General features: G+C 40.5%; 1 protein-coding gene across 1 annotated transcript in view; it reads right to left on the reverse strand.

Moving 5' to 3' along the window:
- The window catches only part of rock2a (rho-associated, coiled-coil containing protein kinase 2a), a 46,147-nt gene that overhangs the window by 9,986 nt on the left and 11,422 nt on the right, over positions 1-24,739 (reverse strand). Inside the window, exons 2-16 of the mRNA XM_030718948.1 lie at positions 13,928-14,009; positions 11,945-12,045; positions 10,176-10,313; positions 9,760-10,020; positions 8,474-8,618; positions 8,215-8,353; positions 7,662-7,753; positions 6,249-6,408; positions 6,059-6,110; positions 4,446-4,534; positions 4,275-4,323; positions 3,730-3,865; positions 2,822-2,913; positions 2,374-2,620; positions 63-169 (exon numbers count right to left, since the gene is read on the reverse strand). Coding sequence (XP_030574808.1) covers positions 63-169; positions 2,374-2,620; positions 2,822-2,913; positions 3,730-3,865; positions 4,275-4,323; positions 4,446-4,534; positions 6,059-6,110; positions 6,249-6,408; positions 7,662-7,753; positions 8,215-8,353; positions 8,474-8,618; positions 9,760-10,020; positions 10,176-10,313; positions 11,945-12,045; positions 13,928-14,009 — 1,890 coding nt within the window. The remainder of the gene's footprint in view (positions 1-62; positions 170-2,373; positions 2,621-2,821; positions 2,914-3,729; positions 3,866-4,274; positions 4,324-4,445; positions 4,535-6,058; positions 6,111-6,248; positions 6,409-7,661; positions 7,754-8,214; positions 8,354-8,473; positions 8,619-9,759; positions 10,021-10,175; positions 10,314-11,944; positions 12,046-13,927; positions 14,010-24,739) is intronic.

Raw genomic sequence — 24,739 nt, forward strand, 5'->3', positions numbered from 1 at the left:
AATTCACAGGAATTACATCCTAACACAAAAAATTGTTTCTCAAGTCAGATTTTGTGATCTACCTTCTCCAGATCAGTGAGTTTCTCCTGAAGCTGCCTCTTCTCAGCCTCGGCTTTAGATAACACCTGTTTCTGCTGACGCGCCTCCTCTTCCAGGCCAGAAATACGTCCTGCAAGATAAACACGAGAATCCTCAGAGACACGTTTCATGTGCACAACACATACAGCTTAACCCAACAATGAACAAACCAACACAAGGTGTTCGCACACAATCAGCGAGCATTTTAATTTCCACTTTATAGACATTGTTTAGTCTCATATTATTACTTCAATCCTTATTAATCTCAGTTTAATTCCATGATAAAAAGTTCAGTAAGGTTTGTCTGCTGTTTCCACTAATTGCCCTTTAATTTGTGTATTTTGTCACATTTTGTGTTTATTACTTAGGCCTAGTTTTAACTTAGTTTTTTTTGTAAACTTGCATTGTTAATCCCCTGGCCTCAACTAAAAAGCAGTCCTTTTGATTTAAATATGCTATAAAAATAACTATTTTTTATCTGGTGTCTTCATATACTGACTTTGACCAGCGTGATTAGGGCAGTTCAGGGCAACTTCTAAGTAGGAAAGTGTGCCCCCACCCCCCCCACCACCATCCAGCAGTGCCTGGTGCCACAATGGGTTTATTTATATACACATACACACACCCAAGTTACTTGCAGTAAGCAACTGAGGGCAATATTTTGATGAATATAAATATTTACATAGTTCAAATGAATTTTATTTCTTGCACCAGTTGGAGGAAGCAGCTCATTATACTGTGCCATGTTTTATTTGTAAATGCGACACCCAAGTCACTGCATCCAAAGACCCACAACTGCAGCTTAATGAGCAGAACTCGTGGTTTTGTGACCCCCACATCCTAATTAACACAGTCAGAGAAAAGGTTTTATATGACAGCTTAAGCAGCCAGAGTGCGCCTTTCATCAGATTATGGGTGAATTGTTAGCCTGTATGTAAACAGACTCCCTATAGTTACACAAATATTGCAAACTGTCCAGCAGCACTATAGCAAACAGGCAGCTTTAAGCCTTCTGTCTCTAAAACATCCGCTATATTTGTTCTAGTTTTTATCTCGAGTTTGTGACACCTCTGGACAAACTTGTTTTTACTAATTCAAATAAGCCTCTCTCGCTCTCGAGCGCACACAGTGTGAAGTTTGCTGAATGGATTCTTACTCCAGTTCAAAATTATTTAGGCCTGCCCTCAGTGTATTTGTGTGGCACATTGCTGTTGCTCATCTAGCTGCCCCTTTATTAAATCTGCCATATAAGCTGCAAGGCAGGCAGGCGGGCGAAAAACGACTTCCAGCGCAGAAATACTGAACGTCTTTCAAAGTAATGTAATTAAATTTCCACCTCATAAAAATACAGGTAAAAATATCAGCAGCTCCCGAAAACAGGATTTCATGCACAGAAGTGCCTCGAATTATGAATTATACTGACACCCAACCTGCCACTCTGCACATATCCAAAATATTCACGATCATATTCTGTTCTTTTTGGTTTCCCTCGATGCCAAGGTGAGAACCGAGAACAGAGGTCAGGTTTTTTTTTTTTGTCTGACAGCAAACCAAATTTTGGGAAACTTGATGGAGAGGTGAACCCGAAACATTTTGGTGCAGAGGACAGAAACTGTCATAATCATAATAATATTTTTTAAAAAGAAAAGGGAAAAAAGCATGACTCAACAAATAAATTAATAAATGCATTATATGCAATTAAACACCAAAAATAAAATAAAAAATTATGAAAGATGATCATTTATTCATAAAACAAATAGCTTAAAACAGAAATTAAACCTCTATATATTAATTCCCCTATTTATTTACATTATGTATTTGCTTCATCATTTGTATTTGCGCACCCCCATTTCTTTACAAAGTTCTGCTTAAGAAACAAATACAAAATTAAAACAAATATAATAGCTAAAAAATTAAATTGGAAGGTGAAAAATTAGATTTAATGCAAAAAAAAAAATCTAATTTCTAAGTTAATTGTGGAGTACATTTATTGTTAATATTTTGATGGTATATTCATGTTTTTGAGTCCTTTACTTACTGCCTTCCTCAGTTTGTAATTATGTCAGTTTTGGCTCTCTTGGTCCTTTGTTTGCTTTAATATTTCTAGGTGTGCAAAAGCAGTTCCATTTTTTACAAATAGACTGCCGTTCTCTAAAGCTAAACTAATGTATTCAAAGCCTGTATATAATATCATCTCAGAACCAATTCCTTCCTTCATTTCCCATCTTTAGTTATTAAAAATAATACATATAAATGACCACTGTTTACAGACTCATGTGATAATGCTTCACGTACCCATCAGATCAGTGATGGTTTCCGAGCCCTGGCTGTGCTCCCTCCTCTCCGTCTCTAGCGCCGCCTGCAGGCTGATGCATTCCTTCTCCAGACTCAGCTTGCTGCGTTCCAGCAGGCAGCATTTGTCCTGCAGCTCGCGCACGTTGGCCTCCAGCTGCTGCAGCTGTTTGCTGCTCTCAGTTTGGGCTTTGCGGAGCCTCGTCGCCGCCTCGGTCTCTGCCCGCAACAACGTGTTGGCTTCTTCGAGCTAACAGAGGAAGATGTACATGAATCTCAATATTTTCCCTTTAAAAGGTCTTCCTGAGTCAGAGAAAGTTACTTGCCATCATCACAGTGATGTTTTGAGTCTGGTTGAATCCAAATCAAATTTTAGTTTTACTGCAATTGTTTATGTATTTGATTTGACATCTATTTATGTATGAATGTACATGGCAGGTATATAACTGACCTGTTTCTGCAGGTGAATGTTCTTCTCATTGGAAATGTGTGAGTTTTGGTTTCGCTTCTTCATGTCATCCAGCTGGTCTCGGAGGCTGTTGACTGCACAGATCAGAAGAATAAAGACAATCGTGATGGTGAAGTGTTTCAAAAAGTAAAGTCTCAATTTAAAGCTGGAAAAGCTCATTAACATTTTTTTTAAAACACACCGCACTACTGTTAAAATGGAATGTGAATGGTAATTAAACATTGAGATTTCAAGGACAACTAAGAAGCGAGTAGACCTGATGAAATGTTTTCTAACAGTGACTTTGTCCAGGTGATGGCAGCATCATCCACTTTATCTCAGTCAGTGAAGTCACAATGAATTTATTAGAAAGCCAACAGAAAATGTAAGAAGTTTCTGACTTCATGCAAGAAGCAGGAATTTGCTTTTTACAGGACTCACTCTGAATCCTGAATCCTGTGTGTCGTCCCTTTTAGTCTCTCACTTTGCATCTCTGTTGGCAAATTTTATTCCATTTTTTTTTTAAAATCCATTTTATTCACCCTCATTTTTTTACTTAAGTTGAAAAGCTTTAACAATTCGTGCAGTTGGCCTCTTGATACAGTTTTTAGCACCTTAAATTGCAATAGCCTGCCTGTGTTATACAAATAAACTACAAAACTACAAATAAAACTGCTGCAATTTTTGACTCAAAAGCTTTACCATCAAATTACCCACCATTTAATAAACACTTTTTAGTCCTTGCGTTGCAATTTAAGTGAAAGAAAACATATTTTATTGTGCAATGTAGTAAATTTCAGTTAGTAAGTGCTCAATAAGTGTTCAACTTTCTATGCAAAAAAAAAAAAAAAAAAAAAAAAAAAAGGAAATCTCGAATGATTTAATGCAGAATCCAGTGTGTCTCGTGTCACCTTCATTTTCCAGACAGCGCTTCCTGTCGGCCTCGCTCTCTGCCTTGCGGTGGCTCTCCAGGCTCTTGTGCTGCAGCAGAGCCTTCTCCCTCTCCAGCTGCCTCAGACTCGACTCCAGGTTCTTTCTGCTGCTCACCTAAAAATTAATCATAAAGGCCTTTGTTCAACATCTCCTGCGAGGATGGTTTCATGCTGCTGCAATTCCATAATTCACTTTATTAGAAATTATTCCCCAGAATCCAAACGGGCCTCAACGCAAATTCAATCACAATAGACATTTTAATGTGGCCATTAGAATTCGGCAGGTGCTCCAGCTGAACCTCCCTGGATACGAGATGCCGGTATTCAACCGGAAAGTGGACAAGTGTGGATAATAAGAATCATTATTCTGGCTGAAATAATAGAGTTTTTGGGGAAAGCCCATTAAAGTGGGTGAGGAAGAAAGAACTTATAAAATCCCAGAGGGGTCATGTACCAGCAGATACTGAAGCAGGACAGACACAGAAATATTCAGGTAATTGGATGTTTCTGTGTGATTAACTTACCTCTTCCTCAAGTTCTTTGGAGAGTTTTTCTAGACGAGCGGTGGTGGTCCTGCAGAATAATACACATTTATGAATGTTTTACAGATGTGGCCACTGTGCATAAGCAAATACGTGCAGCAACATGATGCAACTATTATTACTGATATACAATGTTCCTTACAGATCACACACCTGTATTTTTGCTCTAGATCATCTTTGACCTGCTTGTCATTATTCATCTGCACCTCTAGGTGGCGAAGTTTCTTCTGCAGTGCTGCTGACTGGGGAAAAAAAAGGACAAAACACTTCAACTTAGTGGCAACATATGATCTGCACTCTAAAAATGACAATTTAATACACACACAAGGTAACAAGACATGTAACATAAATAACATCAACAGCTAGTTAAACTTTGCTATCATCCTACTGGCTGAGAACTGATTACTATGTAGCCAAGATTGTTTTCTTTTCCAAAATGTTGCAGCGTCTCCGTCTGTATAACCGGGAAAACTCTAAACTGCTCTACTAATATATTATTGAAATGCCAGCAAAAGCTGCACTGTGTTACAAAAAAATGCATTCATAATTTTACAAAATGAAATAAAATAATCAAGAGGTGCACGCCAAATCAAAACGACACCAAAGCACAGCTGTGATGTCACTTTAGGCTCGCGCTGTGATTTGCGAGGGCAACTACAGCGACTGTAAACAGATGTTTGGGAGATGATGGCAGTGACATTTAAAAAAAAAATAATTTTTTTTTATAGACTTTTTTTGAATGGGTCTATTTGTGTTTATCACACCTATAATCTCTCCTTTCACTATGACCGATTCTACAGTGTTCTGGTGTAATTCATTATAATTACCGTTTTCAACTTTGAACTTTTTAAATTTTGGAAAAAAGTTTATTTAGAAACTTAATATAAGGCATGTTTCAGTGAATTATGATTGCAGTACAGTACTCTCATTTAAGTCCTCGCAGTCAAGGTTTTTTCATTCATTGCTACATCCACGTTTCTGCTTTCATTTCTTTGTAGGTGTGCAAATTTAAACATTTTGTGCAGAAAAATTAAATATATTAATATATTTGGAAAGTATGATTGTCAAAATAAGATACATAATTGTGAAGTATTTACCAACAGATAAGTTAACAGTCTATAAAATGTAAAAAAAAAAAAAAAAAACAACGGTGGGGGCCAATTTCTGTAAAACCAAACTATGAAAAGTTTTAGTGACAAAGTTATGGCAGTTAACAATTTTTTGCATTTACAAATATCACCTGGGGTTATAAATGACCCCACTTGGTCACTTGAAGGTCAATACTGAAATGTTGCTAATTATACCTTTAATCTCTTAAGTTCTATACACCAATTGATCAATAAAAAGGTTTGAAAACAAAACACAGGCTTTGTGGTCCTCCTTCCTCCAGACTGGCTGCTGATTGTAACGGGCGGCAGTCTTTTAGGACTGAAGTCAATAAAAGTTCTCCAGATTAGTGTTCAGCTCTGCCACTTACACTGAAAGCTGCTTAAGTCTCTGTGTGCGGCTGAGAACACTGAAATTCTAACAAAGTACAAATAAATCATGGGATCAGGGAAGAAATCCCCCTGTGAGTCATTTCCATCATAATCCTTCATGTCTTACAATGTGAAGCTGGACTGATGACAATGTCAACAGGCCTGTTTCTGTGTGGTCATGTAAACTGATACCAGACTTATTTATTTCCTGAAACGCTTTGGCCGGTATTACTGCAGTCGCTCAAGGTGCACCTGGAAGCTAGTGTGTGTGGGAGTCAAAGTACTTACCTCTCCTTTTGAATTCTCATGAGCCACTGAGTTGTTGGAAGCATTTAATAACCTGAAGAAGGAAATGAATAGAATCAACACAAGGTCAAGGACACTACAGCCAAAAATAAATCTATAAATTGTCTTTTGTGTATGTAGAACCACTGAGGTCCTTAAAATCATGAGAAATGAAGAGACGTGGGGGATTTACTGGTCTTCTTTGAAGTAGGTGAAGCCAACAAAGGGTAACTGATTTCCAACAAATGCCTTGGGTGTGGGGAAGGTTTCTACATCGCCTTTGTCGTCTTCGATCTCATCAAAGTTGCTGGTGTCTATGTCACTGCTCAGCTCGGGGACCACGGGGGCGACCGCTGAGAAGAGAGCGAGCGAGAGAGACGGGAAACAGGTGAGAGTGAATTGGTGGAAAAAGGAAGTACTGTGTAAAAATATGTCAGTCTATTAAATCATTTTAATGTGTTTTCTGATTCAGCTGCTGTTCTGAAGAAATTCCTGCTGAAGCTTTGCACGTCTGGTTACCCGGATTTCTCAGTACTGGGTTAACTTTTTCAACAGTGGTCTTTGTTGGCCCGACACAATGCAACCAAAAGAAGAAGAAAAACAAAAAAAACAGGATTTTTTACCGATCCGCGGGAGTCCTGTTTTATATTTGGTCACAAATTCTGATCCTCTCTTGAATTACAGTTAAGAATTAATCATTTTGTGTACATGATGCATTTCTGGCAGGTATGGATAAAAAAAAAAAAAAAAAAAAAAAAAAAAAAAAGGATCTGTTGTGCCCATACTGGATAGCCATGAGGTAAACAACTTTGAATGCAGACTGAAGTGGAAGAAAAGGTGAAATATGTTTTTAGAAGAAAGTATGAATGTGCAGTTACAGTAATTTAGCATTAAGTTAAATTTAAATTTAATGGTTTTGGGAAGACAGGGTTTGTTGGTAGCTGAGTTTGAGTGCTCTACAGTTTATTCCACAGCCATTTTTACTGTATTTAGTGTTTCCCACACACCATCGAGGGATATTTTTGTATTTGTGTATTTTTATCTTTATGTATCTGAGAGAACGGCTCCCCCCTACTATCCATTTAGTAGTAGAAAATCCCCTTGCTCATATTTTGAAAGTTCAGTTGCTGTTAACCAGCTAGTCCTGGCATTTCCTGACTGCTGGCACGCCGGCCAGGTCATTGTCAGCCCTTTATATAATTAAGCTGCTGTGTCTCGCAGACAGATAGACTCCAATTCGACCATCTTGGACTTCAGCTGGCGACAGCTGTCCTCCTCTGGAGATCTGCAGCGAGCCAGAACCTGCAGGAGGTGGAAAGCTGGTTCATGTGCCGCTACGTCAAGCTCCCCGAGGCTGCAGAGCAGAACAAGAACTACCAGCTGCAGTCCAAGAAGGCGGAGATTGCATTCAGCTCTGCACAGTTCTCTGTTATTTATTTGTCACAAAGTACTCCGCAAATAAAATACTTACATGCTCTGTGCATGCACTTATCCAACCACCAAACACTGGTGCTTAAAAAAAAACACACACACACACACACAGTACTGGGAAACAACCCCAACATGTTATCAATTATAGGGAGCAGAACAAAGTTTGTATACTAACTGTCTCTGATGGTGTCGAAGGTCCACTGGTCATTTTTGAAGAACGGGTGTCGCTTGATTTCCTCCACGCCGTTTCTGCCTAATCGCACCTCCCTCAAAACAAAAGCAGTGAATGAGTCGTCTGAATCAGCCTTTTGTCCTTAACTCAGCAGCACCAAGGTGACTGGAAGTGAATTATCTAAGACATACAAACCCTCATAGCCTTAAATATTAAGAGACACAAACACCCTGATAAGCATAAGTGTGCAGTTGTATCAACATGTTATGGAATGTCTGAGTACTGCCACACCAAAAAGAAAAAAAAAGAAACCCTGTGCTTACTTCTGACACCAGCATGAAAAAAAAACTAGTACAGCTTAGATTTCTATTTAAAAAAAAAAAAACATGAAAGACTAAGTGGTTTGTGGGCTGACAGACAGATGAGCATAAAAGGAAGAGCCTGAGACATGACATGAGTGCTATCGAGTTTCCCCCCCGTTACTCTCTGCAAGAAAATAAATAGGTGTTCTTTCCAAAATGTCAAACCTGGCATCTTCTTCATGTAAGTTTCATACCTGTCAGTCAGGAAGGCACAGATGATGTTCTTGGCATCGTTGGAGATCTCCACATCATCTGGGAAATTGAGGGAGTTCTTGTGGTCCATGATCTTACTGTAGGTTCCCACCAGGGAGTCAGCGTAGAATGGCGTGTCACCTAACAGCAAGGAAGCGATACAGAAATAAACTGCTAAACCTCCTACAGCGGTATTCTTTCAGGGGCAGAAACATCAGCGCATACAAGGTAAACAAGTGACTTGATGAAATGTTCACTGACCGACGAGCATCTCGTAAATGAATACCCCGACGGACCACCAGTCGCATTCTCTCCCATAATAGCCATCTCCTCCCTGGGACTTGAGCACCTCTGGAGAGATGTAGTCTGGAGTCCCAACTGCTGTATCACAGTGCACCATGCCAGTCTGCAACACAAATCCAGAATTCATTAAAGCTCAGTACTTTACAGGTAGGCTTTAATATAATAGTTTCATATAGGTCTATGGGCCTCATCTAAAGGAAACTGACAGATGTCAGTCCAAACTTAAGAGAGTACTAAAATCTAAACCTTCGAGCTGAGCAGATCTGACTATAACAGCTTAGTTTTTAAAGTGGACCTATTATGCTGAACTCCAGACCTGTTTTTTTTATTCTTGGACTCTACTAGAGTAGCTTTGCATGACTCACGGTTTTGCCTAAAACAAGTCATTTTAGCCCCTTCCTCTCTCTCTTTAAGCCAACTTTCTCCTGACTAACTGCCAAAAAAACCCAGATTTGAACAGCAGGGGGTGGAGCTGCTGCACTCACTGTGTGCCTGAGATGTCCACATAAGAATAACACAGTGATTACCCATGCATACACTGACATCATTATTTTCAAACTGCATTTTTTATTATGAGACTCTACCATTGTAACAGAACACTAAAAAATGGAGGGGAAAGAGTATCTAAAGCTTTCTTTGCCAAAATATTTTTGACAAATGTAAGAGTGAATAGTTTTCAGCCTTTTAAGTCACATTATTTATACAGAGCTGCTCCACCAAGCTGGTTTATCACAAAAATATTTCAGTCATTTAGAGTATGCTTCATTAACTGATCGTCACCACATCACAACAAGCACCTCAGAATCATTACAGTCCAGAAAAAAGCCCAGAGCCTGTCAAGATATTACCCAAGGAGCGGCACGTGAGAATGAAAAGGTCCGACGCAGTCAGATCGGTCTTTAACCTGCCAGCTTTGTGTGTCAAGTTTGTGCAAATTCCCCTTGAGTCCACTTAGGAAAAGGGCAGGCAATCGTGAGATGGAGCAGCAAGTGAGCTTCATCTGTGCTGTCTGATGCATACTCCATCCAGGCAGCCCTGTACTTGTACTATCAAATAAATCTTTCACAGCATTTCATGCTGTGCATCTTGTTTCCATCATATAAACCTTTTTCTGGCATCAGGTGATATTTGGAAGTTCCTCAAATAAACCAAAGCCTTCTAGTTTGGGGTTTCTTGTGTTTGTAACCTGGTCGCAAACTCACAAACGGCATGTTGCTGGGCTCAGGTTTCACACTTTTACTCACTGAGTCCATCTTCATGCAAGTGCCAAAGTCGGCCAGCTTCAGGTGTCCGTGTCTGTCCAGCAGCATGTTGTCCGGCTTGACGTCGCGGTGGATGAAGCCCATGGAGTGAATGGCGTCCAGGGCCATCACCACCTCGGCCGTGTAGAACTTGGCCCACTTCTCTGGTACATCATAGGTGCTGGTGAGGTTAACCAGGTCGCCTCCTGGCATGTACTCCATCACCATGTAGAGGTAGTGGTCATCTTGGAAGGCACAGCACAACTAAAAACAATTTTTAGGTTTAATAAGTTAACATTTAAAACAACTTACTTTGCAGAAAAAGCATTTCATCCAAATGGTAAAACACATCTAGTGAATATACCCATTAATGCACAAGAAAGCTATTTAGCAGCTGATCAGCGACATAAATGCTGTACCTGCACAACCCAGGGACTGTTGGCAAAGGCCATGATGTCCCTCTCCTCCCAGAAGAATGCAGAGTCCGAGCGCTTGATCATCTCAAACTTGCTCAGCAGCTTCATGGCGTAGACCTTCTGTGAGGCTTTATGTCTGACCTGAACAACAGAGAGAACCAGATATTTAAAGAAACAAAAGTTAAGAGATTCCCCAAAGTCTAATGTTACTCGATGGGAACTGTTTGACCAGCGTGCGGGAAGAAATGTGGATGGAATAGATTAAATTACAATCATAATAGATGACTCGTGAGTGCAGATTCTTTGCATGGTCAAAGATGCAGTACCACTTTCAGAATTACAATGCAATTAATCTCGATTTTTTCAGAGTGCAGGCTTAGTTGTGGTTTGCAGTTTTTAAAGTAGAATGGGGGCAGAGCCTTCAGCTATCAGGTTTCTCTTGCAGAACCAGCTCAAAGTTAGAGTTCAGGAGCGAGAGAGAGAGACACCCGTTCTACTTTAAAGATTCAAACTTCCTTTAAAACTTTCCTTTTTGATAAAGCTCACAGGTAGGGCTGGATCAGGTGACCCCTGAAACATCCTTTAGTAATGCTGAAATAGGCTCAAGCTGCTAGGAAACCTCTAAATTTCCACTCGTCAACTCTCCATGCATTTATATGACACCACTGCATTTCATAATTTGTGTTTTTGGTTGTTGGCTCCCGGTGCTCAGTCTCCACTCACTTCAATATAACCAGTTGAGGTAGACGACTGGTTTATGGTATCGGTTTGCAAAGCTCTTTGGCTGTGCAGAGAAAAGGATTAAGGAAATGAACAGCACTTTTCTTTTTTTAATTATTTTTTGACCTTTTGCGGCTTTATTCGATAGTGTACAGTGAAGAGAGACAGGAAAGCAGGGAGACAGAGAGAGAGAGAGAAAGATAGGGGAAGACACGCAGTAAATGGGCACAGGTCAGGACGCAAACCTGGCCGCATAGCTGGTCGCTTGCTCATCCGCTGAACCACCCTGGCGCCCATAAAGCACTTTACCAACCACTCAAAGCGCTTTAGAATACAAGCCACAATTAACCGCACTTCAAGCACTTTATCCACCTCACATTCATGGCCAATTCAGAATCACCAATAACGTAACATGCACGTCTTTGGACTGTGGGAGAAACCCAGAGTACTTGAGAAAATAGGCACAGGGAGAACATGCAAACTCCACACAGAAAGGACCCACCCATAGAGGAAATTCAAACCATGAACCTTCTTGCTGTGAGGCAACAGTGCTAACCACCACGATTATAGCAATCCAAGCAGCAGAGGCTATGGGTGTGCACTTGCGTGCAGTCATTCAAAAAGTAAACCAGGTGTTGGTAATGGCAGCAATGGCTCAAAATCTGTCTTGAACAGGAAAGAAACCCATTAATGGCTGCTGCTCTGGACAGTTTTCATTGTTTTTAATACTCAATTTTACTTCCATACTTCACTTTTTGCCACTGCTCTAAAGTGGCAGTACACAGCTACAACATGTAGTCACTAACTTGCAAATTTCTGCAAAGCACCTATGGAGTAGCAAGTTACAACCAAGCAGGGTCCACAATGAAAATCTTCTTTGATTTCTCCAGACTTTGGTATATAGTCCCATGAGATGGATTTAAATTATTAGATATAAATACAATTTTCAACAATAAATTGTATTTCAAGAAAATCCATTATTATACCACTTAACAGAGCCACTATGAAAGCCAAAAAAGTGAATGTCAACTTTTCACATGATCGGTACTTACCAGCTGCACTTCACCAAACGCTCCTCGGCCAATCACTTTGACCCTGTCGAAGTCTTCAGACTTCATCTGCAGGTCTCGAATCTGCCCAATTACCTTCTCATCTAAAGTAAAAGTTTATTGACCGGACAGAGGAAATGAACGTGCATTAGTGTTGTGAATACAAAGAAATTATTACGGTAAACATCCTCTATGTATTTATCCATCCATCCATTTTCTACTGTTTATCCAGGTCATGCACCAACAATCTAAGCAGAGATGCTCAGACTTCCACGTAGACTGTATATAAAAGATGGACATAGCTACGTTACTACACTAGTTCCCTCATTGGTTCACACAGTAACAGGTTATCAATCACACAGTAGTCCCACCATGAAGTAAATCCTATTTCATTGTCCATTTTGACTCTAACGGGTACTTTCATTTAAAAAAATGAACATAATGTTGTGGTAAATAAAGCTTGAAACGGGCAACTGTGAACATAAACTCATAAACTAGGAAAGTGTTTATTGAGCAAACAAGCCGGGGACCATTTTCTCATAGACTTTTATACAAACACACGGTCCCTTACTGGCCACTAAAACAAAGGCACATTTAAGGCACATCCACAGTGAAAACTATGGCAGCTTTCTCATCTCAGCCACCTCCACTAGCTCTTCTGTGTGGGGGCTGAGGTACGCCCAAACCAGCTGAGAGACACACTTTGTACGTTTCCACTGCCAAGGTACCGGGTGCTCGTGCCAGTGCTGGTGTCAATTTCAATGAACCAGCAAAATGCTTACAAACGGGCCTGCATTTCCACTTGGTTTTGTGAACTGATCCTTTACGTGTGAGTGTACGCTGGTCCTCGTCTGGACATGGAAACCAAAGGACACAAACGTGGGAGAATGCTCTGTTGCGCTGTGAACATATTTTATGGTCCAAACAAAACTACTGCAGCATCTGTGTACGGCACATCCTTTTCCTTACTTCAGCCCTGCAATGAAAGTCAAAATTTGTTCCCACCAGGCTGTGGTAGGTTAAGTTTTACATTTATTTGTGTAGTTATTTTATTTAGGTGAAATATAATTAAAGTTTAAGTGATCCACCAAAATAAAAAGACAATTTTATTATTTTTCAGACACTCTTTCTTTACTAAAGTAAAGCAACTTACGGCTGCTAGTTTAAAATGTGTATTCCCCAACTAGGTGTCAAGTGGTTGCTTGGTGAAATTGGTCACAAAGAGTATTCTGCACCAAAAACCTCCTTGTGACTGCTTTGGTTGATTATTAATTACAGAGGTAGTAAAACATGAAAAAAAAGCGCAGCGCAAACCAGAAACTGAATGTTTGCCTTCAAAGTAAAAGTTCTGCCTTACTGCTTCAACCAGCAAGTTTCAAAAAGTGCAACTTTTAATTTGATAGCGAATGGTCTTGATTTCCAGTTTGCAAGTTTCACAACTGCTTAATGAGTAGCTCGTGTTTGTAGACAGATCAGTGTCTGCTATACAAACTATGGGCAACTGCGGCAATTCCACATGATAAAGATGTTTCTGGTGCAGTACCATATACCTCAGTACCAATTTTACTCTGTGACAGCAAACAGCCTCATGCAACCACTAACCAACTGGTTGGGAAAACACATTTTTTCTGTAGCGACTAGCATTTATTATGGGGTCACTTGCCAGTCTCTAGGCCTGTAGGACTGGGGATTTAGCAATCAATTTCATCTGGTAACTGCCAGCAACCATTCACAATCAGTCAGGGAATGCATATTTTTCCCAAGCAAGGGATGGTTGCCAGACAGCGGGCAACTGATCTAGAGGCCTGTTTGACTAGGGCCTAATCATATTAAATAATTGTGATCTCAATGTTGACCAAAATGATTTTATGATTTTTGACAGTCCTTGATAACTGAGGAATGTTTGATAATCGAGTTGCCCTACATCAGTCCTTCCCTAATGACTGGGTTCCTCACCTTCTAGTTATTTCAGACAAAACTACTCACATCTGTTTAAGAAGGTCTCAATGTTTTTGTTCTTTCGTAGAGCAGGGTAGTCCAAATCCAAGACCAGCGCATTGATGGAGTCCTGCAAAGAAAGAGTAAAAAACACCATCAACAATAAGATCCAGGATATATAAAAACACTGCACAGCATCAAATGGAAATGCTTTGTAGGAAGGTGTGGCACTGCACTGTTAAATAAGTCAAAATCAAGAGATAGTGCAAAGGCACTAATAAGTTTTTAAATATCTGGAGAGGGTCACATGATTGTCTGGAGGATTAACAATGGGTTCCAGGATATGGCAGCATGTTGTCCGTCCTTCCTCCTCTCAGGAACAGCAGTTTCAAACTTGCTGACTCATCAGCTGTCACCTCTATGGAAACATTAGTCACTATGCTGTTGCAAAACACATCAAGCCATCATAAACAGCACATGGACGGTAAAATGCCACGTCACACTGCAGCTCAACGCATTTTGCATAAAACGAGACAACTAATCACGCGCAGCCAGTAAGTCTATTTTCATCAGCACTGATTCTCACGCATGATGCAGATGATGTGACGTGCTATCATTCACAGATTAGGTGTCAAAATACAAAGTCTACTTGAAATTTCCATAGTTTGCCAGTCATCAGGTTTTTACTGAGATATGAGTCATTCAGCCTGATTCAGGAAACGCTGACTTTATCTTTTACCCTTTTATCATCACTACACTGGGACGATAAAAAGAAATCTGAATCATAAACATTAAAAATATGAAAAGTCTGGTTTAAAAGTAAAAAAAAAAATGTGGAGCTTGAAGCAGCTAGGATAAGAATTGGCAAACTTTACTATCAAAAGAGCAATTAAAAAAAAAAATCTGTATTAAGTATGTTTCTTTCTTATATTTGGTACTTTAAAGTTCTACTTCATTTACAACAATACCCTGTTTTTGTTGCATTTATGAAATTACTGAGCTACAATAATGAAAACTATTACGTATTTTTGCACAAATTAATCAGATTAAAAGTAGCTCATGTTTATAGTGAATAAAGAACATAAAAACAGTAAAAGTTTTAACTTTATTTAATGCATGATTCACAAAAACAACCACCCCCTCTCCTCAAGCGTTCATGTTCTTGATAGTTCATTGTACTATTACCTTTTTTGTAGTTCTGTGGTTTTTTTAACTTCAATTCTATCATTACTTTCCCCCAAAAAATGGGACATTCAGACAGATACATGGCAATATGGTTGGAAATAGATGTATATTAATTTTCTGGATGCTGAATGTCAATAAAAATACAATTAAAAAAAAAAAACAGTAAAAGTTTTAAAAAAACAAAAACAGATTTAATAGACCCTTTTAATGCCTACATCAGGGAATGTCAACTGGCGGCCCGTAGGCCACATCCGGCTCGCCAGAGCTTTCCATCCGGCCCCCAGAACAGTAATGCCACAGGTACTATACGCCAATCAATTCTGTCACATCATAACCCATTAAATACTCGTCTCTGACTAGTCTGCATTATCAAACGCCTCTTCCCATTGCCCATAAATCCCTCTATGTCCCTAGAACCAATCAGAATGCAAGATTGGACCATGTGACTTCAAGCATTTTCTGGCTGCACTGAGGAGCCGGCTTTTGCTGGTGGTGATCAGATTGTAAACAGTTGAAGGTGAGTCTAGCCTTGTTTTGTGTCGAAACAATGGCGCCTAACTAAAGGAAGTAAAAGTCCTAACAAGATTTCTGTCGGTGAACCTGCAAAAGAATCGTTACTGGCTGCCGAGCGCACTGCCCGGTCTGCGCGGGGCTCCCGTCTCCTTTGCTGTGAGGGTCTCTCACACGTTCTGCTCGCGGGGGCACGGGTAGGTGGCCGGTCTTGGATTTTGAATCTAAAGCTGAGTACTCACAACTAGCTATTTATGCATATATGCCATTTATATGCAGACATCCACCACAAGTGAGGTTCAGCAAAATTAAGACAACAAGGCACCAGGTAACAGACACAGGATGCCATGCACATTTTTTTTATATGTATATGCTACAAATTTTTACAATTTGAGCATGTGAAGAATCAAAACAAGGATGAACAAAAATTTCTTAATCCGATTTGTCAGTCGATGTTAGCTATTTGTCAATATGTTGGTATTAGCATTTATAACAGCCGATAAAATAAAAATTAATAAAAATAAAGACGAGATGGGAGAAACCCTGTTTGTCCACCAGTGAGCACTCTGCAATTTCCCTGTTGGCAACACTGGTGCTTGGAACACCACAAATGCAACTGGCCAATCCAAGCATTGTCAGTCACTGGAGATAGGCAAAAGAGCTGCAGGTTTGAGACCCCTGAACTAGCAGCATCAGCTCAGCAGACCTCAGTGATCTACTGGGACAGTACAAGGATAAAAGATTAGAGAGGTGAAGCCATGAACGACCTTCTCTCTTTTTAAAATTTATTTTCAATAAAAAACAAAACCAATTAATCGCACAATAACAGATGAGGCATACGTGGTAGAGCGAAACCCTAAGATGTCAAAAAAGTAAAGGAATGGATTATATTTCTGCACAAAAGGTCGACAGTTCTTTCGTCTATTGTCAATTATATTTAAAAAGACCTTATGAGTCACATCTGTGGGTAGATTACTCCAGAGAACTGTTCTATAAAAAAAAAGAAAACATATGTAAATGAAGTGAACAGAGTTCAACAAACAAATAAAAAAAAATGAAAGCACATAATTTCACAGATATGACATTTTCCCAGCATTTTCTACAATTTATAGTTTGAAGTCTCAAAGGGGAGGTCACGTTCCATTTCACAGGTTTCCTGAACTATTTTTAACCATTCAAAGACTGTTGGAGATTCTTTGTTCAAACATTGTCTTGGTCAATGCCCATCACACTGTATTAATTGTATTATTAATGTTTGTTGCCACCCAGTTATTGGCAACAGTGACCTTGACCCCAGTGACCCGATATACAATTCCAATCTTGTGTTGGTCATAATCTATCTATTGAAGTTTGGTAAGTGTAGGTTCTTGAGTTATTTAGCGGACACTTCAATGGATGCCGTCTGGACACCTACCCGCCCACCATGGGTGTTCATATCACATCTTTCAGCGGGCGTACCACAGGTGTTGAGGTCAGGGGCTTCTGAAAGCTTCTGTTGTCTCATTTCATGCTGTCCACATACAGTATTAGTGTCTTTCAGGCAGTCCAGTATGGCCTTCATAGAAGTCATGGTTTTGTCTCCCATAAATGTGCAAATCATCTGCACAGCTTTGACTAAACCTATGGGATCCATCCATTCACCCACCCACTTCTGCTTATCCTTTTCAGGGCTGCAGGGGCAGCTGGAGCCAATCCCAGATGCCATCAGAGGCAGGGAACACCTTGGACAGGTCACCAGCTTGTCGTAAGGCTAACACAGAGAGACAGACAACCGTTCACATTCACATTCCCACCTACAGCCAATACAGAATCACCTAACCCCATTAACTGCATGTCTTTGGACCCAGAGAAAACCCATGCAAACATGCAAACCTCACACAGAAAAAATCAAAACGGACCCCAGAGGGACCCCACATGAGCTGACGAGGAGCTGATGAGCACGTGTCCATCCATCCTAACTGAAAAGCCTCTGTCAATTAAATAACATAAAAAAAATAATTTCCATCAACTTCCATCCCATAAAGACCAGACTACTTTAAAACAAGACAAACATTGAAATTCAACATTACAGACCACTGACTGCCTTTTTAAGGACAATTTATTTTCTGTCTATTTTCTCACCACTGCACAGAACGAAAACAGTTCCACATCAGTGCAAGTCAGCAACTCTGAATGAAAGCGGCCAACTTCCCCTCAGCATTTCATTCAACACCACAGTGCTCAACTTGACTGGCTGGATACACAAACGGCAACTACATTCAAAGAAAATGGTTTTAACTGAAAGCTGTGTTCCTCAAGAGAGACAGTGAGAGCAACTGTGGACCAATGACTCATTTTTCCATCAGCAGCTGCCTACTCGATCCTCTGATATTCATCTGTTAACAAATGATGAACACGCCGTTTCTATAACCTTTTGAAAACTGTTGGTCTAAGAGAGATGAAGTCTCTCTCTCACACACACACACACACACACACACACACACACACACACTATAGTCACAGATTCAGAACTGCATTTACCACTCATGACATATGGCACCTTCACAGTATTTATAATAATAATAATAATAATAGCAATAATGATAATATAGCACATAAAACACAGTTAAAGAGTGCTTTACACATCCCAACATAGTGTGACTTGTTGGGACTGGCTAGATGTAATCTCCCATCATGCCTCTGGAACACTGAGTTTGTTTTTGAGTTTAAGGAATTTGTGTTTACTGTACCTGTTATGTTACAGTTTATTCCCACCAATGTTGCAGTGTTGTTTTGACTTACAGTTGTTGTTGTGGTGGACAACAGATGTTAGACTATGAGTTACGATAGCGCAGGGTTAATGACCCCCTTGGAAGCACAGTGTTAGCGTGCTTGCCAAACTTGCCAGCCCCACAAGGAGGATTGAGAGAACTTTATGCCGCAGACCTCCACCTTTATGCACCCCGAGGGTATCTCACCTTTGATGCTGCAGCACAGGAAGAGCTTGTTCTCCAGGCCTTTGTTGGAGGGCACCAACTCAAATGACTGCAGACCAGTCACAATGATAAAACTGTTCCAGATGGCCATTGCAGCACCGTTCAGGTTTAGTCACCCACAGCAGGTGCTGATGGGCTGGAGGCCATGTATTCCCAGCAGCTTCAGCATGACCAGAATCAAGACCCTGTCCTCATCCAGATTCAGAATTGGGTTGAAGCTGGCCAAAGATGAGCGTGACCAAAAGTATCAGCACTGGACCCAGAGACCAAGGCTTTCTATTTCCAGTGGTCCAACCTCACAAGCTGGGATGGTCTCCATTGCCGTTGGCAGGCCCCTGGGGGCCACCATGATGTTTTCCAACTTTTGGTGCTTCAACAGCTATGTAATAAGGTTCAACAGCTGGTTCGTGGTTCAGTGGGGGCAAGTCACTTCGGAGTCACCAAGACTACGCAAACTTCAGTCCCGGTTCTACTGGCCAGGGTGTTGCCAAGACGTAGAGCTCTATGTTCATCGGTGTGATGCTTGCACTGCCCAGAAGGGACTATCACAATGCTCACATGCCCTCTTGCAACAGTGTCAGGTGGGGGGCTCCTATGAAACAGATAGGGGTGGACATCCCTGGCCCTTTCCCTACCACTGACCAGGGAAACTTCTATGCAATGGACTATTTGTGTTGGTGGAACACTTTAACCATAACCTGGCCACCCAGATTTCTATCCTGACACGAGCTGACCAGGTAGACCCTCTTTGATGCAGGTTCTCGGCAGAAAAGGGCTTATTGAGAGGAAGAAAGGCTGTCAGACATTGTTTAAAGGGTGCATCTAGTCAAACAAAATAGGGTGGTCTCCTCTTCTTAACTGTATGTTCTTATATGCATATTGTGTGATGGTGTGAACAATAGCCAAAAGTGAAGGATATATGCCCAGAGTAAATTAAAGCAAACAGAAGATGTTGAAGAAAAATCAAACTTAAAAAAAAAAAAAAAAGCCACTGTCTCAGCTGACCTGATCGGTTGAGGAAGGCTGTTGAGAACCTCAGAGTGGTTGTTCCCTGGATAATTAGAGAGACCAACTCATCATGCTATATTCGGTAAGACTTGAAACTAGCTTCGGAGACCGTTAGGAAAGTGTTTACTAATGTCATACAGTAAGGGAGCTTAGGGTAGTTTTTCCCACAGACCTCTATACAACCAGACTTTTGTTTGCAACAAGAGGAGTTGCCCCCTGCTGGCATCACGTGGGTATACTGTGTGGCAGCTCTAACACTAAAAGGTATTTAAGTGTGTGACCAGATGAATGAGAAACCCATTGTAAAAGTGCAGAACATTAACTTTTGAGACACACTCGCTCACACACACACACACACACACACAGCCTGATTCATAGACATGCCTGAAATATGTGTGGCAAGCAACAAACAAAGCAGCTGATGAGTATTTACCTCAAACTAAACACTGGTGAGTACAATATTACACACAGCTGTATTTCAGTTGTGTTTCTGACATCTGATTACCTTTCACAAAAGAAGTCTTCAATTTCATAGAATTGCATCTATATGATTAATGTGATGTGTGTTGTCCTGTTACAGGTGCTGCTACACTGAGTGCAACAAAGGCTGGCAACTGGACTGCAGCATGTCAGCTCAGCCGACTATTCATGGCATTCAGAACATTTCATAAGTCTGACCCAGGGCAACGCAGGGAAACCATTAAATAAGCAAAGGACAGACTGTTGCTAACCTCTAATCGTTACAGTGTGTAACAGTAAGGAAGTCATCTATCAACTTTTGTCAGCTATGCATTCCTCAACGGTCAATGAGGAGCTGTTCAAACTGCTGGACCGAGCCAAATGAGAACACGAGAACCCGACGCAGTGCTGGGATCGCTTTCTTTGCGCTACATGCTTGACACTTTCCTTTCTGTTCTTCCATTATCACACTGTTGGGCGTTGTGATAGAATCAGTTTCATCACTTCCGCTGTAGTCTCCTCCACCTTTTGCTCATCTCTTTCTCTGCTGCAGCCTTTCAGTCTTATCTGCCCGTCCTCCTGCTCCCTCCATCGTTCTGCGCTCGGATGAGGTCGGCTCACATCGAGCAAGTTACGCACTCTGTTTCATCAACTCAACTTCACTTCCCCATTAAAGGACTAACCTTGCACAAAACTACTATTTAAGGGAAAAAAAAATACAAGCACAGGGGGGTGGAGAGGGTTTGCCGGGCGTGTGTATGTGTGTGTGTGTGTGTGAACATACACCTACACGCACACATGCACGAGCATGGCAATACAGGAAATGATCCACCCCACCCCAGGGCTGGCAGATAATTTCACTGTGTCATGAAGCCAGTCCCTGTGTGCAAGTCATTTCCTCTGAGGCACCGTTACTGCTGCTACTGCAGCTCTGCATTCGGCAGGCGGTGAGAAACAATGAAAAACACATAATGGATGCATAGGAGCAGTGTCCAAAATTAGCTCAATGAATCAACAGCAAAAAACCAACAGCCAAGCATATTTTTATATTGCCTTTGTATGTCACATTGTACATTTGTTTCAGGAAATAGTGACTGTCTACATAAGTAAGAGATAACTACAAATTACAAAGCAAAAGTATTTTAAATATACCACATGTTAATCAGATGATACCTGAATGCAAGTCTTGATTTCAAAATTTGACTGATTGATGCTTTTAAGGATCAAAACGGTAAATCTCTAAAGCTTAGTCTATGGCCCATGCGTAGAAGCTACAGGTACAATGCTATATGTGTATGTACATGCACATTTTGCGGAATTATACTCCTGATTTGTTTCGAAAAAACATCTCCAGAGTAACTAAACATCATTTCTTGGCACTTTTGGTGCGCTCAATTTGGCTCACAAGTTGGATGTCGAAGCTGGGAGTGACGTCACTCCCGAGTTGAGCGTGTCCCAATACTCGGAAAACAGGATTTGTTTTGCTCCTTAGCAAGGCAGCCATTCATGCATTAGATGTTGAGGTACTAGTAGACAATTTCCTTGCTTTAATTCTAAAAGTCTGGTCATTGCTTAGCAGCTAGCTCCTGCCATTCCTTTCTCATGCTTCTCTATCTGCTGGCTGACCATTTATTGTTGTGAGGACCACAGCTTCTTACTGGAAGGTAGGGGTGGGAATCTCCAAGCACTCTACGATTCGATTCGATTACGATTCAGAGGACTGCGATTCGATTATAAAACGATTATTGATGCATCTTGGTAGTAGCAATCCATGATGAATTAACTTCAATTTTATTTCCATTTTAAAACTCCCATTTTATTTTATATTTATATTAAATCAAATGAAAGCAATATGGCAAGTACAAGGCCACACATTCCAGAGAACTGAACAAAGAAATACAAACTGAAAAAAGTGCACCTTTAGCAGCATGTTTGTAGTAAATTAACAGATTTCAGCAAATGCCAACTCTTAACCAACATTATGTGCAAACAACAAACAAATATGTGGTACCAAAACCACAACTTCCACACAAGAGTAGAATTATGTGCTAGCAGCTCTCACACAAAAATAATGCTTGTTGACTTCAGCTTATTTTGAATAACTAATAACATAAAACTCTGCACTTACAGAAAAAGAGTCCAATATTTCTGACTTAAAACAATATCCTGGGAATAGAACTCCTCAGCCAAAATCAGAACTGTACCAAAATCACAAACAACTTTTCATACACAAATTCAGAATTCTGTGCCATCAGCTCTAATAAAAAAAATAATGCTTGTACACTTCAGCATATTTTGAATAGCTAATAACTTAAACGCCTTCCTTATATAAAAATAAAGATTCCAAGACTTCAGACTAAATATTGAGGATGAAATTCCTCAGACAAAGTTTGCTGTATACCAAATCAAAATAACAGCCTCCAAAAAATATGTATCTAAATTAACATCTGCAGACTGGAGAGTCAAACACTGGGTCACGTCTTATGGCTGCATTAAAGATATACTCTGTGGAGGGCTTTGCACCCAGATTTTTTACAGCATACTATAATGTTAAAGCTAAACAATAATTAAAGTCATACAAAAAAAAAAAATGCAAAATAGACCACAGTGACATCTGGTCAGTGTGTGGTAATGCAAATGTACTTAGCTAACGAGTGCTAATGTGCAAGTTCTTATGTAAGAACAGGAGTTGGTCTACATGTTCAGATGCAAGTGTGCTGCGCTGGGCTGTTACAATGTCTCCTGCCGTAGAAAACACTCTCTCTGCAGAAACACTAGTGCCAGGAATACACAAATATCTCTTGGCCAACTTGGATATCAGAGGAAATATCTGCTGATTTTTATTTTTTGTTAGCGCAGCACAGACTGTCCGGGTGCAACACCTCCGCTTTTCTGAGTTCTGCTCTTTATGTTCCGCTCATTACGTTCTCAGTTAAGAGTTAACGTCTAGACAATCGATTGTTGTCATTTGTGAATCGATTCTGAATCGTCCACGTTGCACATCGAGATGCATCTAAGAATCGAAAATTTCCCGCACCCCTACTGGAAGGCCACAGCAAGCTCACAGAGGCTGCAGAGCAGATTAAAGCCCACCATCGCTAACTAGAGAGCAGTCAGTAATGCTAATCTGTGGCATCGGATCCCGAGAGCCTCAGTGGAGATACAGCTATTATTCAGTTGTTCATCTGTCACAAGGTAAGTTTAATTCTTTTAAAAAAAAACTGTAATAAAACATGTTATTTTCTTACATCTGCATACTTTTATGATAACTGCAGTCACCCCAGCATGCATGCTGAAATCCATTTCTGGTAACAAATCAAGTGCGACCATTTGGAGGACTGTCTGCACAGCTGAAGTCATCTTCAAAGGCAGGAGAACAGACCACAAAACCACAGCAAGCATCGTGAAGTGACTTACAGGGCCTCATGCCTATAATCTACAGTTAAACATGCAGTACAGCTCTGCCTTCTGCCGTCTCTTGGAGAGGTGGACACATGCTTGAGCAGGCCACATGTGCGGCGTATATACATGAGATGCATCCTGTTTTCTGCCCAATGCAATGAAAGGAAACATGCACAATATATTATCAAAGCAAGCAGAATGCAAGAGTCAGTCAGCAGTTCAGAAAAGAACCACCAGTGATCTGTCACATATTGTCAAAGTGAAACCACCAAAGCACAAGGGCGAGCAGAGAAAGCGCTACACCAAAGCATCCACACCGTAAAAGATCAAATGCAGATGGAATTCAGTTTTACAGATTTCCAACTTTGGACATGAAAAAGTTGACAAAAGCCGTTCGCTGACAGTTGCCACGAGAAATGCAAAGTAAACACTGGTAACGCTTGGACTGGCTGCAGGCACGTAGCAAACATTCCCCATCTACAAACTGGACCTCATGGTGATATATTTTTCTTATCCTTGTCATTTCTGTAGCCCTCCTTTAAACAAGATGAATCAAATGTGGGGGTGGTACAAATAAATGTTGCCCTGGTGATGACGAGAGGCTCCACAGTGAGGGATTGATATTATGTTGGTGGAAGCACATTTGTTGTTGTTTTTTTTTTTTTTAAATTTCATTTGCAAATTATGCCAGTCCACTTCAAAATGCTTCCCTGAACCACATTTAGAGAAATTTGAGGACAGCAGGATTAGCAGAAACCCCAAAGGTCCTGCACAATAAGTCATTTAGTGCATTGACGTTACACAAGAGAAATAACTGCAAACCACTCTTTCAATTTACTTCAATTACTGTAAAAAAACAAAAAAAACAACAACAAATAAACCAAAACAAGAGCACCGCTGAGCCGGTGGGGTGGGGGTGTCAAAGTGCTGTTATAGTGACGTCAGTGAACAAGTGTGAAGTTTGATGGGTATAGTCTGAACAGTTTGCATCTATGGTGTGAATTTGAGCATCCTAGGTGAGATTGTACTTGAGTTATGGCCAACAGTAAAGTTTTGGTGGAACTTGACCCCTGACCTTTACCTTCAAGTCAAGGTTTTCAAGATTTAAATTGGTCAGACATTTTTAGTAGATGCATCTATGATGTGAATTTGATCACATCTTTCTCGAGTTATGACCAATTTTAAAGTTTTTGTGGAACAGACGCCGATGACGCCAAGGATAATACAGGTGCTCGACTTTTCCTTTGAGCTGAAAATGCAAACAAGACTCTGTAAGACGGTGGAAGCAGCTTTTTATGAACTAAAAATAAGTGGTGAATCT

The sequence above is a fragment of the Archocentrus centrarchus genome, chromosome 22, assembly GCF_007364275.1.
Source record: "Archocentrus centrarchus isolate MPI-CPG fArcCen1 chromosome 22, fArcCen1, whole genome shotgun sequence".
Taxonomy (NCBI): Eukaryota; Metazoa; Chordata; class Actinopteri; order Cichliformes; family Cichlidae; genus Archocentrus; species Archocentrus centrarchus.